At 38.5% G+C, this 12983-nt stretch overlaps 1 protein-coding gene across 1 annotated transcript in view; it reads left to right on the top strand.

Annotated features, from left to right (window-relative positions):
- The window catches only part of vps50 (VPS50 subunit of EARP/GARPII complex), a 57162-nt gene that overhangs the window by 18877 nt on the left and 25302 nt on the right, over positions 1-12983 (top strand). The window contains exons 10-12 of the mRNA XM_007573021.2: positions 1155-1276; positions 7471-7548; positions 8002-8082. Of these exons, the coding sequence (XP_007573083.1) occupies positions 1155-1276; positions 7471-7548; positions 8002-8082 (281 nt within the window). The remainder of the gene's footprint in view (positions 1-1154; positions 1277-7470; positions 7549-8001; positions 8083-12983) is intronic.

The following is a 12983-nucleotide window of genomic DNA, read 5'->3' as shown; positions in this document are numbered from 1 at the left end:
TTTTTTTTCACATTTTGTCCCTCATATTTGAGGTCTACCTATGATGTCAATTACAGGCCTCTCTCATCTTTTTAAGTGGGAGAACTTGCACAATTGGTGACTGACTAAATACTTATTTTCCCCACTGTATATCCTCTTGAGGAGCTCAGACTCAGCTGCAGCGCGTGTTCCCTCCCGCCCGCTGAGATTTCAATTTATTCATCAATTAAGCAAATCATTGCCGATTGACACGCGCTGTGTCTGTGTGACTAAGCTGCTCGAATAACAGTTAGCCTCTACTCTGAGCTTTGGCCTTTTTTTTTTATCTTTTTTTTTTTTATACAAGATGTTGCTTGCGTGTTTTTGTGATGAGACTTTAAAGACATCTCCACACCCTGGTTGATAAAATGTGATCTTGGTTGACGTGGAAGGATTTTCATGGACCAATCAGAAGTAGAGTAGATCCTTATCTTTAAGGCAGTGATGTCAGAACTGTTACCAAGTGGATTTAGGTCAATTCAGTTTTCTTGTGCATGAAGAGCAAAAAAATAAATAAATAAATAAATAAATCTGAAAACTTACTTCTACCACTTTATTGTTTACTTCACTGGGTTAGTTATACTGACTTTTTAGCAGACTAGAAAAACTTGAAGTCATTCCCAATATACTCTGCAGAGCTATGATGGAATCAGGTTGAACCGAAGCTCTCAGAACGAATTCAAGAGAACGTCTGTAACAAATGAGCTTGAGAAATAGTTCTGTCTGAGGCAGAGGGAGCAAGATTGAGCTTATTTCTTCTTCTCTCTTCCCCTCATCAGTTTTTACTGGGTAGAAAACCTTGTTACACTTCCATTCCTCTGTATTTATAGCCTTTATTACCTTTCTGCTAAATTAAGTCCTTGCCATTTGTGTGGAAATGCAGGACGTAGCCGTTTAAGTTTTTCTCTAAATAATGTAGCTCCCTTAAGATTAACTTACTGTGTCTTATTATTTTTAACGTCCCAGAACATCTACTTAAAGTTTGAACCTTTTGTTGCCTGTAAATCAGTATTTGCTTTGAAAAATGCTCATGCCTCAGTGACACCAAACGACCTGGGACACAGTCAGAGCTGCACTCTTGATTCAGATTATCAAAGTATGTGAAATAACTCTTCCTTTGCATTCTCTCTGTTCAGGAAAGTACATGCAGATGATGAACATCCTGAAACCGATTGCCTTTGATGTCATCCACTGCGTATCGCAGCTCTTCGACTACTACCTTTATGCTGTATACACCTTCTTTGGACGCAATGACATGGTAAAGTCTTATTGCTCTCATTGCTCATAGTTTTTTATCAATGTTATTTTTTTTGGTGATTTATATATCAAAATAAGTTCATTCTTGATGTCTATAATCTAGATATGTGTTAGTCTGGTTTAGTGCATCAATAGGGGATGTTTATGTTTGAGCTGTCCCCTTTTGATTAAAGTAACTATGCCAAGTTTCAAAGCGCAGCATTGTAATTTTCAGTTGTAAAAAATACAAATATTACGTTGTTGCATTCATACAACTTAGTAAAATTTGCATTTGCTGTGTTTATACCTACATCTACACATTTTACAAATAGTTTGTTACATTTTTTTTTTTTATAAAAATGTTTTTTGTCTAATTATTTTTATCCATATCACTTAAAACATCAATAATTGACATGTGCTTGGTATGGATTTTTCCTCATTCTTCTACAGATCAGCAACAAAACATAATATTTACTAAATGCAGCTCAATAAATAAATTGGTGTTTATTTGAAACAAAAACTCTTAGAATTTAATTTTACGCAGAGTGACGCGTTTTATTTTCGGAACTAGAATATGACATGAAAACAATAAAAAGGATTTTAGTGAAGAAATATTATACTAAATGTATATTATCGCTCATCCTTGCGGAGGACTGCTGACTTGCTCTGTTTTAGACATGTTCATCAGGCTGTCAGTGACATCCTTCACAAAGAGGGTAAGTCACAAAGCTGGATGTTCTCAGAGAGCCTTCTTTGAGAATATCAATGGAAAGTTAAGTGGTAGAGGAAATGGAATGTGCAGCAAAGCTGTTTGGGGAATATTCATAAATCACTGACACAGGACACTACTATAACCTTGCTTGTGTTAAAACAGTCCTTAAGCAGAGACGATGTATGAAGCAACTTGGACAGCCAAAGAAGAAAACAAGATTATCTGTCTCTTTAATCTTTCTGTAACTACCAGTCCAGTTTTTTTTACCTCAGGTGCGGTGTGAAGTTTCCACAGTTAGTGGTGATTTGGAGAGAGCCTTCCTTTAGGCTTTCTCATAGCCTAATAGAAGACGAAAGAGACCAACCAACACCTGACCCAACAATACATACGAGATGAAGGCCACTGTAAAAGCCTTCTTTAATGTCTAAGCCAGTGGTTCTTAACCCTTTTTGATGTACCGAACCCACCAGTTTCATATGCGCATTCACTGAACCCTTCTGTAGTGATAAATAAAATATGATTTTATTCCCTCAAATTCAAGACATAGGATCAATGATCACTGCAAGATCACTAAGTCTTCTTAAAAGGCAGAGTCTCTGAGAACAGTTCTTCAAAATATAGTCAGTGTTTTCAGCAAAGTTGGGCTGACTGTCCAGGAACGACCCAAGGTATTTAAAATTTGCCACAGTTTCAGCAGGTTGGCCATCGAGAGAAACTGGAACCACTTTAAGGTCTTGTTTAGATCATTTAATTAGCTCTACATTCTTAAAAGAATGAAAAATTAATAATAAATAATAAAGACTTTGCGGTATTCTGATTTAGTAATGTAATTATATTAGTTGTGTTACCACCCCCACGCCACTAGAGGCAGTACCAACCCCGAAAAGACGCGACTGAGGAGCAGATTTAGAAGTACACCGAAAGCTACAGAATTTGGTAAAAACGTTGAGTTTTGCTGAAGTAATTAAAGACACAAGTTCAAATCCATGCTGAGAGTGTAACTCCTTCAATCAGTGCTCCTCCGCAGCTCTGATTGGCTCAGCAATGTAACATGATCCTCTGCAGCAAGTGATGGCAAAGCGGGGCGTCTTCACGACTTTGCACAAGTGTGTCTTTACCTCCGCGGCAGAGGCTCCACCGAACCCCTGAGACCGACTCATCGAACCCCTGGGGTTCGATCGAATCCCTGGGGTTCGATCGAATCCCTGGGGTTCGATCGAACCCAGGTTAAGAACCACTGATCTAAGCAGAGCCGCAGGCTAATCGCCACGTTGATTCAACAAATTATGCAAAAGGAGCCTCAGCCAATTCTTGAGTGCATATTTTGTGCAGTACATGAACATACTTTTAGACTAACATTTTTGTATAAAATATTTTCTTCCTCTATTGTCCATTGTATTTTTTTAATTCTCTGAGAAACTTATAATTTTTATCAGTCAAAATGTTTATGTAGTCAAAAACTAAACAGAAGAAATCCTTAATTAATTACCCTGATTATGGAAGAAATTGTATTTTATGTTTCATGTTTTCGAATAAAGATTTTTAATTAACTTATTTAATAGGATCCTTTTCTAGTGCTGCAGTAAAACAGAGATCCTATTTCTTCTGTGCATCCATCCCCTGCTTAAATCCAAAAATTGCCTGATTTAAATTTTGTAAACTGTACCTGGCCATGAGAGTTAGATAGGACTCTCTATGGATTTCCACTTTTTTTTTTTTATTACAACAGCAACATAAAATTTAAATATGTGACAGATAAAGAGTAGAAATCAGTCTAAAAGCAGAAGAAAAAATACAATTGGCTAATTTATCTTTAAGACACAAAATGACACAACTGTTTTTAAAACCAAATAAGGATTGCCTCAAACTTCTTTTCTACATATATACATATGTGTTGTAGTATGAGTAGTCTGCTTAAACGTATATATTTACACTGTATTTTTTTGTGTATATTTGAGCTTTTTTTTTCCTGTTATGTTTTGCTTTTGTAAATTTTTAAACAGTATAGTATCAAATTTTATATAATACCTCTAGAGATTCTTTATGCTTATTGGATGATCTCCAGTAACTCACTGAGTAACAACTCCTCCTGTGTTTCCTTTTTGACGTTTATTTCAGTATACGTTTCAGCCGAGCAATAGGTTTAACTGTAGCGAGTCCAGTTCTTCACTGAATGTAAGAAGCTTTGTCGGTTTTACTGTTCTTCACGAAGAATGGAAGAAGGCAAAAATGTGTGTCTTTATTGCCCTCAGGGAAGTGGTAATGATAACGGTGAAATGACTTCTGTCCTTTCCAAATGGGAGAGATAAAGATACAGTATTCGCCCTGGGGGCTTTTTTTGAGTCTGATTGTTGGCATGTTGCTGTGTGTGCGTGTGTGTGTGTGAGAGACAGTTTGCTAAGGGAATCTCAGAAAAGGTTTGAAGATAGACTTGTCGTTGGCCCACTTTTTTCACCCGTGTTATGTGTCCATGTAATGTATGTGCATTTGCATTTTACCAGGGGTTTAATGAAACCTCCAGCTCATAAAACGAGGCAGTACATCATATTGGGTTCACAAGACTTGAGCAGTATTATTGGAAAGTATAAAAATAACCATGTTTTTGTTTCGTAGATAATGGTTTCGTGAGTTATGCACTGCATTTTGAGCAATTTGACGTTAATGTAGAATTTCCCAGTCCATGCATGAATTATCCATATGGTTAATTAAAGTGATCCAGATTCTTTAAAAATAAATCACATTTCTCTAGAACACAAATTTTATGATTTTTCAATCCATCTATTTATACATGCAACCCTTTCCTGAGTGACGCCCTCCAGGGATCTTAAACTACATTTAAACACTTTTTTTCTCAGTATGAAACTATCCACTCGAGCTTGATTTATTCAGAATCCAAAGTGGAGATAATAATCCACTTTATCATCTCCACTTTGATTTTGTGTGGGCAACAAAACCAATTAATTATTTTCCAAATCAATGCTGATTGGACAACCTGTGACTTGATTAGGTCCCCTGACCAGTGGTTTCTCACCAGAATGGCAGTATTGTTCAAATATGCTGGAATGTAATGAGATGTGTCCTGCTCAAATCTAAATGATATGAATTATCTGGTTGGACAAGAAAAAAATGTATTATGTTTACATACACTTCAGTTTTTTACAGTACTGTCACCTTTTAAATCTTGTACTTCAATTTGAGTACAAATGTTACTACGATGCACTATATTATTCTGAAATATTTTATTGTTAAAAAATAGCTATTCATAAGGGCAGGAAAATTTTAAAAAATGAAGTATTGGATAAAATGATGAATAGGTGCCCTGGTTAATTACTTGTAATGCTGCTTATTACTAAATCAGTATTGAAGTATTCCAATATCAAATCAAATTGAATCATGACCCAAATAAATGTACTTGAATTGAATTGGGAGGATTTTAGCAATACCCAGCCCTGGTCCAGATTTATAAAAAGCTATCAAATATCCTCTTAGTGCAGCACCAGTACAACCCCTTGAAGTGAAAATCAACTTTAGCCTCCTTAGCATCTAAAGGTTAGCTAGCTTCAGTATTCTCACAGCACTTATAAAGTGTTTTTATATGTATAGGTTTCCATAACTTTAACTCATAATATACATTTACTTGACAAGAGAAAATCACACACTGACAAGTATAACTATCCCTTGCTATGGCTGACTTCATTTCGACAAAAAATCTTCTCCCGGTAATACCCCAAGTGTTGCCCGATCTTTTTATGGCATCCCTTCTAATTTCAGCTGTTTTGCATTACTTGGATGTGTAATGTTTCAGTTCAGCATCATATTGTGAACCTGCCTATTTCCATTAATGGATCTCACCATAACACACACACACACACACGCACGCACACACACACACACACACACACACACACAGTAAATGTTAATGTTCTTATGAATTTTTAAAGAGCTCGTGGAAATTTACCCCGCACATTTGCCGCTGCCACGACCCACACTTTTGCTCTCTTTTACGCCGCTGGAATCATGATTGAGCTGCTTGACTTCTCCCTCTTAGAGAGTAATGGTCAGACATTACCATGTAAAAGAGTAAATATCTCCATTATCCGTTTAAACAACCACGCTTTGACACTGTCACACATATGCTAAAGATGCGTGATGTGCTCACAGATTCTTCATCACTGTTAACGGTAATGAGTCAGTCAGCTGCGGGGGTTGAGAGAGGCAGATTTACAAACACATTTTTGGGGGAAAAAAAGTGATTAATGTTTCAATAGTCTGGAAAGTTGCTCCCCGTGAGGATAAATCAGATACGTCTTCTCTGGAAAAAGACAGTAGAGGGTTAGGAAAGACAAAAACGACTTCCATGATAGAGCTGCAAACTGAAAGATGAAGGCAAGAAATATGGGAGCAGAAAAAGTGGAGGTGAAAGACGGTCTACCAAAACACTGGAACAGGAAGAAAGGGAAGAATAGATCATGAAATGCCACACACTTCAGTCGAAAAAAATAGTTTCTCTGAAAAATGAGCTATTATGCATTAAAAAAGGTTCTTTTTTTTCTCTTTCGGTTCGTGGCGCACGCATGATTATCTGTTCTGCACGTCTTGGAAATTGCTCAAATTCCTATGTGTAAAAACTTGGGACTTTATTATTGATTTTACAACCAGAGTGTCATGTAAGCTCCAAACGTGCAGTTTGTCAAATCATCTCGCACTTGAAACCGAGACCGTCTTATTCCTCTCAATCTTCTCTTAACATTGGTTTATGACTGCCCTCCAGCCTCCGGGCCCTACACGATCATTTTAATGTCACTCGATCATGACAAATAATAGTCAAACCTAATTTCAAGGGGGATGCAAAAATGAGTTTTTGGCCATCATGTCATAGTTTTTCTCCCCTGCTGAATAAATCTGCTTTGGGATATCTTCTTACCATCATTGATGGACCTTTTTAGATGCAGCCAGGTTAGTGGTAGGATTCCAAGATTATATGAGCCGAGGAATAAAAAAGTCATCGTTGGTTCGGTGCCACCAAGTGTTGGTGTGGTTAAGATCCTGTCATAACAATGGACATTACGGCTGATTTTGGATGTGGGTGGGGCTTCATCAACATTTTTTGGTGTTTTAAGCTCAATGAAACCTGTGCTAAATAGCGTGTTTTCTGTTCAAACCTAATTATTTACTGAGCTGTGAGATACGCAAGCAACATTTAGTCAAACTTTCACAGCAGTCTTTTGATTTAGGAAGCAACGGTATGGCCCGTTTCCTCGTTAGCAGTTTCCAATTAGTTTCGGCTGAGTATTGTTGCCTCCTAAATTAAAAGACTGTTTAAATGTGAGGTGTGCAATTTATTTCTCTCATTACCTCCATTAATCTGCTTCTGTTTGTTTGGCTTTTTTTTTTTTTTTTCAGTCTTGTTGCAATATTTCCTCAGTGTTGCTTTTAAAGTTTTTTGTGCTTTTGCTTCTCGTTTTTTTTTTCCCTTTCTGCTGCCTGTTCGACCACATCCATAGCCCGTCCCAAGCCCATCTCTGCCCACCTATAGTGGCAGAGAGGCAGTCCCAGCCAGGGTGGTGGGCCCTGCCTGCTTGGTAAGCATTCCATCCTGACATGTAATGACTAATGTATGCGCTGCGGTAGCTTGTTAACCAGAATGCTAACTAGCATGTGTTGCTTGAGCCTCCTCGAATGTGTGTGACTTGCTGCCCCTCCCTCCCTCCCCCGCTTCCCTCTGACCCAAGCACATCTCAACACCAATTGAGCAAACTTCTGTTGTTGAGTTTGCAGTGCTTTTACCCTCTCCATACCACTATTTTCTCTGGGCTGTCAATTCTACGATTGTTTGGTTTTGATGTCTGCCCTTCACAGTCGCTCCTCCATCTTTAGGGATTAGAGTCAGTTTGAGGCAGACGCCGGCAACCCCCTTGTCTCTGTTGACACGAGAAGAAAGCAGCTATTGCAGTATGCGTGTGTTCCTGTACAGTGAGGTGTCCTTGCATTGTGCAGACCCTCATCGTGTGTGTGTTTCTGTGTGCCTTCCACAGTATGAGTCATCGGGTCTGGGCCTCATCAGCAGCCGACTGAGAACCACACTGAACCGGATCCAGGAGAGTCTCATTGACATGGTAGGACAGCTCCTGTCTGCTCCACCTCACTTTTTTTTTTTTTCCCTCTGCTCATTGTCTTCCTCCCTCATTCCCTTTTACCAGTGCTTGTTAACTCATCTCCCTTCTGACACTCCATATTCTCTATACCTGCACTCGTCTTTCCTCTTTATGCTTCTACCTTTAGATCTTTTCCATCCACTTTATCCATTTTGGCCATTTCTGTACGCGACATTACTGTTACGCCAGTGTCACCACAAAAAAGCATTATAGGTCATCATTATCTGGACATCCATCACCTCGTCCCTTTTACACATGGACATGCTCCCTCTCTTTATTCAGAGGCGGGGGTTGTGTTAGTCCATTAGGGCTCTCTGCTTCTGTAATGCTTCATAGAAAAACTTAATCTAAGTGCAGCTGTTAGGCTTAAAAAATGTTCTGTTCTCAGATTGATTACGACTACTTCTAGGTGTCATTGCTCACTAAGTCAGCATTATGAATGTTATATTGGCTAGCATTTTGCTGGTTTAGTTTTAGTTAAATTAGTCAAACTGAGTTAATATTGTGAGTGGCTGCATATTTATTGCATTGTAAACAGCATTAACTTGTGCTGCTATACACATCAGGCAATAAGTGAGTTCTTATTATGGATAAGAGCTTTAGCTGCTAATGCTTCTTTTGTGAAAGTAGGAGGCACAGTGTAATTTTTTGTCATTATCATAGATATTTTGAATAGATGTTTTCCATTAAATGTCTATAGAAATACTATTTTTTATGTCTTAAAGTTACATGTGATATATTATTATTTAAAAAACAAATACAAATCATCAATGGTTAATGTTAACCACTAAGTGTTAACATTAACCATTTACTGTCAATGGTTAATGTTAACCATTAAGCCCTTAAAAGGCTTAATGGTTAACCTTTAACAGCATAAACAGGTGCTTCTCAGTTAATTAGAATATTATTGAAAATATCATTTATGTCAATACCTTAATTAACTAAGTAAAACATGTTTATAGATCAATAAAGCGTAGTCTGATGTTTTCAAGCCCTTCTTTTAATTATTATGATTTTCTGCTTACAGCAAATGAAAACACAACGTTCAAGTTGAGAATACTTCAGAACACTACCAATGGAAAAAGATAATAGATATGTGGGCTTCTTGAAAAGTATGTTTACCACCCACATATAGGTTGTTGGTTTTAAAAGGTGTCTAGTTTCCGACTCATTGGATACTAGGCGTTTCTCATCCCTAACATATTGGACTGTCTGAATATATCAGCGGACTTGAGGCTTGGCAATTTCTGGTGGTCAACAGCTCTATGAATATCCAGAGACAGTTTGAAGATGGAATCGACCTTTTGAAATAAATTAACTTGCGATCCATAAGTCGTTTCTTGGAGAAAAACAGCACAGAGGCATTTGCCTTAATCAGTCATCTCTCCGTTAAAAGTTATGATTTGTCCGTTGATTAAAGTCAGCACTTGGAAAGCTTTCAATCTCTCCTCTGATGTTGCTTCAGGACAGATTCTCTGACCAGGTCATGTCTGAGTAATGCAGTGAAACTCTTCTGTGTTCGCACTAACGCTGCCAGTTCGGCTCTAGCAGCTGCTGAGAGCTTAAGCTACTGCAGCTGCAGGCACCGTCACAAACGGAGCCAATAAAGGCTGGCGTTTGCAGGGAGCTCTGGCCAGGGAAGAGACTCATCAGCTTATAGTGCAGTGAAATTTGTAAGAAACAATTGCAAATGAGTAGTGTAACTTTTTTTTAATCATTATTATTTCCATGGGTTTTCACCTTTGCCTCTTGGTGTTTTTTTGGGTTTTTTTTTTGCCAACTAATCTGCCTTCAGCTTCCATAGCGTTAGAGCTTGGAGGCATGAGCATCTCTTGGGTTGCATACCCGTATTCTATGACGCTGTTGGGTGAGAAGCTGATAAATGATAGCTTTACAGGTAAATGGAAGTTTGTTCCCCCCCCCCTTTTCTTTTTTTTCCTCTTTTTGTTTGCTCCAGCGTGGCATCTTGCAGACTCGATGTGGGGGAGGTCACACAATTTTCAACAAGCAACTCACCGAGGAGCAGACTTCTCAGTGTGGCACAAAATCGTTATTATTTTCCTCTGCAACTCAGTGGAGTAGAACAGAAGAAGCTTCCTTTTTATTTCTTAGAGTTTCCCTCCTCTATTAAAAAAGAAAACCGCCTCATCTAAGCAAAATTGCAAACCTCACTTCTACGGCTACGGAAGCATTTCTGTAGCCTTAGAATCAAAAAGTTGATTTGAGTATTTAAAGTCAGTTAACCACATCTAGATATATTTCAGATTTTTGTCTTTTTGTCAAATAAATTTGATGATTATGGCTTACTGAAGATGGAAAAAAGAAAGCTCAATTTTGCTAAAAGAATGAGAAAAAAACATGTTTAGAAATGTTCTCCTAATAAAAAGCACGGTCACGTACTGTGCAGTGTTTGAACTCATTACTTGATTGGGGCTCATTTTGCATGAATTACCACATTGTTGCAGTGTGGGATTGAGATGATCAGCCTTTAGCTCCGCTAAGGAATTCCAACTGGCTTTAAGATTCAGCTCATCTGTTTCTCTTCTTTTCCTCCAGAATGTGGGACTGCGATTTCAAATTGAAATGAGAAAAATGTACTTTAAAAAGAAAAGAGGACATAAGACCACTTAGCAACAGTCCACTCATTTTTGCTCCCAGATGTCTGTGGTTCAGAAGTGGCTGATGTGATGAAAGTCCTGGATACATGTGTGCATGGTGGCTCTTCAAGCACCAACTCCAGCTGCAGTTCATGACTTGTGAATCTTAAACGTTCTTTAAATCGTATTCTTATTCCACTGTCCACTATCCTACATTTTTTGACGCACACTTTTTCCTTCCACTCAACTTTCAAATTAAAGGTTTGGATAGAGCTATAAATAGCAATGACACTTGTTGATGGCTATCTATTCTCTGCTGGACAGTTATGTGAGCGTTCTTCCCCATGATTGTTAAATCACGAACGAGCCTATAACATAAAATTTCTGGATTTAAAATCGTGTTTTTATTTGTTATATTTATAGTGGGATTTGCTGAAAAACTGAATATTTGTTTGTGATTTGCAGTAAGTAGGCCATAATCTTTAAAATAATAATAAAAAGTTGCAATTATATCTGTGTATAAATGACGCTGTTTTAATTCACTTTTTTGGTGACATTTTGATTTATTGAGCTACACCTGCAAACACAGGCATAAATACCAAACCGCATCAGAAGCATCTGGAAATCGTTCTGTCAAAGCATCAGATAATATTTGAATTTCCACAGCTTTTACCCACACATCGTTCAACGGACGACTTTGCATGATTTATTTCTCTCCATAAATTAGTTTCATTTTGCTGTCCGGCGCTGTGACTACCTAATAATCAACAGCTGGCATCTTGGCTGCGAAACTTTAAACAGCTTTTTTCTCCTTTAACAAGCAACATGTGCTCTCTCTCTCATCAGGCGGCCATTTACACCTGTGTAATTTTCAGGGTAGATTATGAGCCATTTTCAGATGACAGACAGGCTGAAGCTGACATGCACCCTTCTTTAGAGAATACGGGAACCCTCTGAACTGTTCAACCCATCAAATGGACTCGGATGGATGGATGGATTGGACAGACAGATGCAGAGAGAGGAGAGGAGCATAATGCACCGAGACATGTTTGAGTTTCTGTGAGAGGGCTCTCTCTGGCGCTAAAACCTAAGTCGCATGGCTGCCAGCACGCATTTCAGATGAGCATTATCATATCACTTTGTGCCTGATTAGGAGCTTTTTGAAATCCTCCTCAGAGGAAGGACACAGTCAGGCTTTGTAACCACACCTGTCCTTTCTCTCTAATGCATTAGCAAAATGCTTTTAGCCTGTCTTATTTCACATGCAAAACTGCTGTAACTCCTCTGAATAAAGGATTTGATGCTGAAAAGGCACCTCTTCCAAAAAAAAAAAAACAACATTCCACTTTTTTTTCTTCTTCTTCTCATTCCAAACATAATCTTGCTGTTGTAATTTTCACTCCGCAGTCGTGTATTCACGCAGAAGCTCCTGCACCTGCATACAAATAACTCACCATCACACACTGGAGATTGCGACTAGGTAGACCTCATTTGTAAACACATTATAGAGTTAATTGCGCGCTGCACGCCGGTTGAGCCGCCCGAATCCGTGCGGCTTTGTCTCCCCGGTTCGCCGTTGCGACTCTTTGATTCCAGAGCCGATGTGCTGGTAATGAGTGGGGAGTCCCAGATGAACATGAGTGACATTTCATCTCATCTGGTCTCGGGTACAGAGTAGCTACAGTTTAAACCGGGCTGTCCACAGAGAACAAAAAAAAAGGAACATTTCTTAGTTTGCTTGCTCGCTTTCTCCTCTGCCTGCTGTCTTCATAATTACCTTTTCAGAACCTTTTGGTTGTCTGAGTTTGAGATTTAATTTCAAATTGTCTCTCTTTGAACTTTGATTATTTCTTGTAGATTGTTTGGACAACTTTAGGAGGACTGGGAGAAACTTCTGGTGTGTTGTGCTATCTAACAACCGTGCGCTCCACGGTTGTTAGCACTTCTGTTTTTGACTTTGAATTGCTTGAGTATTGTTTTTTTTTTCACTTAGTCAGTCCATTCCACAATTATTTTAAGTTTATCAGTGGGTCTCAGTACTTTTAATTAGCAATCTTTGATACTGTTTCTCTGAATGTTGTGTAACAGCGACCCATTTCTCTTAGCCAATCTTCCAAAAGGGAAAGAGGACCCATGTTCATCCTGCTACCTCAAGATAAATAGCGAAGAAGATGGTAGGGGAGATAAAAACTCTCTGTTGGAGAACTGCAGTAAAAAGGGGCCACCGAGTCTCTGTACGTTAGTTGTTCGCAAGGCAAGCCAGGA

The sequence above is a fragment of the Poecilia formosa genome, unplaced genomic scaffold (assembly GCF_000485575.1).
Source record: "Poecilia formosa unplaced genomic scaffold, Poecilia_formosa-5.1.2 Scaffold313, whole genome shotgun sequence".
Lineage (NCBI taxonomy): Eukaryota > Metazoa > Chordata > Actinopteri > Cyprinodontiformes > Poeciliidae > Poecilia > Poecilia formosa.
The sequence above is the reverse complement of the archived record's forward strand: the minus strand, read 5'-3'. Positions and strand labels throughout refer to the sequence as shown.